At 44.4% G+C, this 5,000-nt stretch overlaps 1 protein-coding gene across 1 annotated transcript in view; it reads right to left on the minus strand.

The window, feature by feature from the left end:
- Nucleotides 1-2,152: 2,152 nt before the first annotated feature.
- Nucleotides 2,153-5,000, minus strand: part of LOC311115282 (protein eyes shut homolog) — a gene marked incomplete at both ends in the record, with an annotated part of 72,457 nt that continues 69,609 nt past the window's right edge. Inside the window, 2 exons of the mRNA XM_084190477.1 lie at nt 2,153-2,244; nt 2,598-2,788. Of these exons, the coding sequence (XP_084046603.1) occupies nt 2,153-2,244; nt 2,598-2,788 (283 nt within the window). The remainder of the gene's footprint in view (nt 2,245-2,597; nt 2,789-5,000) is intronic.

Consider the following 5,000-nt stretch of genomic DNA (forward strand, 5'->3'; position numbering starts at 1 on the left):
CCTCTCCCCCTCTCCCCCTCTCTGTCCTCTCCTCTCCCCCTCTCTGTCCTCTCCCTCCTCTCTGTCCTCTCCTCTCCCCCTCTCTGTCCTCTCCTCTCCCCCTCTCCCCTCTCTGTCCTCTCCTCTCCCCCTCTCTGTCCTCTCCTCTCCCCCTCTCTGTCCTCTCCTCCTCTCTGTTCTCTCCTCTCCCCCTCTCTGTTCTCTCCTCTCCCCCTCTCTGTTCTCTCCTCTCCCCCTCTCTGTTCTCTCCTCCCCCCTCTCTGTTCTCTTCCTCTCCTCCTCTCTGTCCTCTCTTTCTTTCCTTCCTTACATGCTGGTTATTACAGCTCTCTCTCTCTTGCTCTCCATCTCTTCTCTTCTTCCTTCTCTCTCCCTTCTCTCCCTCCTCCCTACTCTGGTTATGACAGCTCTCCCGCTCTTGCCCTCTCCCTTCTCACTCCCTCTCCCCTCCCTCTGTCCCTACACTGGTTATGCCAGCTCTCTGTCTCTACACTGGTTATGCCAGCTCTCTGTCTCTACCCTGGTTATGCCAGCTCTCTGTCTCTACACTGGTTATGCCAGCTCTATGTCTCTACCCTGGTTATGCCAGCTCTCTGTCTCTACCCTGGTTATGCCAGCTCTCTGTCTCTACCCTGGTTATGCCAGCTCTCTGTCTCTACCCTGGTTATGCCAGCTCTCTGTCGCTACACTGGTTATGCCAGCTCTCTGTCTCTACCCTGGTTATGCCAGCTCTCTGTCTCTACAATGGTTATGCCAGATCTCGGTCTCTACCCTGGTTATGCCAAATCTCTGTCTCTACCCTGGTTATGCCAGCTCTCTGTCTCTATCCTGGTTATGCCAGCTCCCTGTCTCTACACTGGTTATGCCAGCTCTCTGTCTTTACACTGGTTATGCCAGCTCTCTGTCTCTACACTGGTTATGCCAGCTCTCTGTCTTTACCCTGGTTATGCCAGCTCTCTGTCTCTACAATGGTTATGCCAGCTCTCGGTCTCTACCCTGGTTATGCCAGCTCTCTGTCTCTACCCTGGTTATGCCAGCTCTCTGTCTCTATCCTGGTTATGCCAGCTCCCTGTCTCTACACTGGTTATGCCAGCTCTCTGTCTTGCCAGGGTGTTTTAGGGCTGCTGCCTGGGCATAATGATGGATTTGTGCTGCTGTTGCATTTTCAAGTGATGCTAGTTTTTATTCTATTGAAAAACAGATATGACAGATTAATACACTTAAAATGAAGAATTGGCGGGGGATCAAGTCACAGCCAGCAGCCCTTAGCCTTAAATGAGAAATATTTTGAAGCTGCAGGGCCCCTTGTATTACTTTAGAGCACTGATCAGTTTATCATTTTGAAACTGCCTAACTCTTGTCATTCATTTGGGATATTGTATTTTGAAACCCCCAGAACAATTTAGGGACATATTGGGCATGTCTATCGGTACAAATTCATATCTCAAGCTAATTCCATCAGACTTATGATGTTGTATTTACCATGTCATTACATGTTTGGGAACCACTTTGGTACTAAGCCTACAGGTATAATGCTTTGTTACAACTTGTTTTAACCATGTACGAGCCTCTATGGAGTAGGCTTATGTTTTCATTAAAGGCCCAGTGCAGTGAATAACTGGATTTTCCTGTGTTTTATATACATTTCCACACTACGAAGTTGGAATAATACTGTAAATTGTGAAAATTATGATAATGCCCTTTTAGTGTAAGAGCTGTATGAAAAGACCACCTGAAATTTCAGCCTGTTTTGGTGGGATGGAGTTTTGGCCTGCCTGGTTACAAGCGGTAAATTAGTTAATAGACCAATAAGAAAGAGAGCTCTGAACCTCTCTGCAAATAACAGCTAGTTTTCAGTTTCCCTTCCCTACTCAGATCACTCCCAGACAGTCCTAGCAAAATTATTGCTTGAGACATTGCTCTATGCTAAGAATTTGAATTGAAAACAAAATCACAGTAAGGTACTTAATTGTTACCAAGAAATGATTTAATAATGAGATGAAAACAGCTTCATTGGACCTTTAAGAGGCGGTTTCCCAGACATAGATTAAGCCTAGTCCTGATTCTCCATTCAAAAGCACTTCTTTGTCCAGGACTAGGCTTATTCTGTGTTGGGAAAAGCGGCCCCAAATCTCTAAGAAAGTAAATCCACCTGACGTAGACGATGTATGGATTGCCGTCGTTAACACGGATGGATGTATTGATCCTTCTGATCCCTTCCTCTCGGTTACAGGAGAAGACATACTGAAACACATTACAGAGAAGAAATAGTCTGCTACATGGTGCATCAGAACAGGGTGATAATAGTCTGCTACATGATGCATCAGAACAGGGTGTGATAATAGTCTGCTACATGATGCATCATTTGTTTGGGATAAAAACATAGCACAAAGCACTATGGTCCACAAAACATTTGCAATTATAGGCTATATCAGCCAACATAGGCAGTACTGTAAACAACAATGAAACAGCAAAATCATCAAAGACTTCATAGAGACTCGAAACATGTAGTCTTTTGACCAGAGCACACAGGGCATCCCACATTAGTGCACTATATAGAGAATAGGATGCCATTTGGGATACAGAGAAAGCCTCACCTGTAGCATTCCCTCCTGGATGAAGAGCTTGATGAAAAAGAAGCCCCTGGTCACTACTCCTTGGTCCACGTACAGGATGGTCCCCTGGGCCTCCCGGGTCTGAAACCTCACAGTGATGTTGTTGTTGGCACCAAGGTCAATGCCCTCAAACTCCAAGTAGGAATCACCAGAGTACTGGACGTAGCTGAAGTCTGGAGAGGGGAACAGGGTGTGAGAGAGGGACGGGGAGAGGGAGGGGAACAGGGTGTGAGAGAGGGACGGGGAGAGGGAGGGGAACAGGGTGGGAGAGGGGAACAGGGTGGGAGAGAGGGGAACAGGGTGTGAGAGAGGGACGGGGAGAGGGAGGGGAACAGGGTGTGAGAGAGGGACGGGGAGAGGGAGGGGAACAGGGTGTGAGAGAGGGACGGGGAGAGGGAGGGCAACTTAGAAACGTGTATTATTTCTGAAATCTTTCAACACCCTCACAGTACAGAGCGCTGAGAAATTGGGCTATTGTCTTGAAGGTATTCATTTTTTCTCCTAAATATTGTCTGTGTCATACTGTGTACCTGCATAGTGCTTTGAAACAAATATGAAAACTGTCTGTTTGGTACGTCACTATTCAGCTGCGATTCAACACGTCATCCCTATTGAGATGTCAGTCTATGAAACAGCGCCAGGGGGTCTGCATTTTAATTCTGGAGGGGTAAAATGATACAAAAGGACCCTTCAACTGAGTGTGTGTGTGTGTGTGAGAAGTCATAACGCCAGACTTGAAATGTAATTATGCTCCATAGAGAGTCTAGGATGCCTTCCAAATGGCACGCTCTTCTCTATATAGTGCAATACTTTTGATCAATAGGGTGCCATTTGGGACGGAGTCTTAGTGTTCTTCATAGAAATATGAAATATGGATCTGAACAGAAATAATGTATCAAAGGCTTCTGATTATGATTGCCCCTCCTACAGAGTGTCAGAGGAAGCAGGGAGCTGTGTTTCTTTGGTTCGCTTGAGAGTTCATCACTGGTATACCATGAATGACAAAATATATAGGCCCCCTACAAATCTCTTTACGTGTCAGTATATAGGCTTTTACTAGCTAAACATGCATACACTACAAAAACCTTACATTCATCAAACTGGGGGTAGAAAAGGACTCAAAACAGTTGCAAACATGGACATGGTTATTGTCTGAATATTTACTAAAGCAGATGCAAGCAAGAACACTCAACACAAAGGATATTTAAGTTTTCTAATTCACTTAGGATACTGACTATCCACTAGCCAGACTGTAGAGTACAGTACAAAGAGAATGGCTAAGGACATACAGATGGTAACTGAGAAAGATTGATCAGTCTGCATTCACCAGAGCGGAATTAAAGCCAGGGTGAAGTTACTGGGAAAAAAAATGATATGAAAAACCAATGTGCTGGTGCACTCCAATGGGTAAACACTATAGGGCCATGGAGACTTGGGTTGTAGAAGCTGCTCTTAGAATAAGGTTGTCTGTTGACTGGCAGAAAATCTAAAGGCATGATGGGAAATACTTTTTCCATCAAAGCATTCTTGAAGAATTATATGTTTGGAAACGTATTTATGAGGAAGGACTGTTGACAGATTTCATAAGAGCGAAAACGTTTCTTCCTACATCATTTCCAAAGTAGCATCGTAATGCTTATTGAACTGTATACTGTAAAATGACCTGTCCACTTGGCCCCTCTGGCAGTGTGTTGGACTACAACTCAAAGTAACTGCAGTCAGTGAACATGTATATTTACACCCTGTAGCCTGCATGACCCTAAATACTGTAGTATTTAGAAACAAAGTCACATATAAACCCATAATGAAATTACACATTAACAGCATAGTCCCTTATAGCTCTGTGAATGCGCTAGGTTTAAAAAGGAATTGTTAAAAAAATATATTGTCCTGCGATTGTTAAAAGCCCTCACACCTCTCCCGTTTATGGGCTGTAAAGGGGTAAATATGATTGCTTGGCTACAGGCTGTGAAGCATGTAAATGACACACTATACCGAAGGTAGAGAGAGAAACAGAGAAAAGAGAAGAAGCCTGGCTGAAAGGAATTGAATCATACAACTTTATTACATGGCTCATTGTATAGCATGATATCCTGCTTCATATCATCCATGTCAGCAGGCAATTATGGGACATTTCAGGAAGGCTTGTTCTAATGCCTGGAAGCTTATTGAGGGTAGTGACGCAGACAGTTTTAAGAGACTGACTCGGACTCCAGAAATTTGGGGCAGAGAGAGCATTAGAGAAACTCATCATGCTTTATGTACTGTATTTCTCGTGTGACAAACGTTGCCATTTGTTGACAAAAAAAGCCCCATCCGGTCTTCAAAACCCTGTTATAATCACAAGCGTTCCCTAATACACCTGTCTAGTAGTTCTTCTCATCT

The sequence above is a fragment of the Coregonus lavaretus genome (genome assembly GCF_964263955.1).
Source record: "Coregonus lavaretus genome assembly, contig: HAP1_SCAFFOLD_2505, whole genome shotgun sequence".
NCBI classification, from domain to species: Eukaryota; Metazoa; Chordata; class Actinopteri; order Salmoniformes; family Salmonidae; genus Coregonus; species Coregonus lavaretus.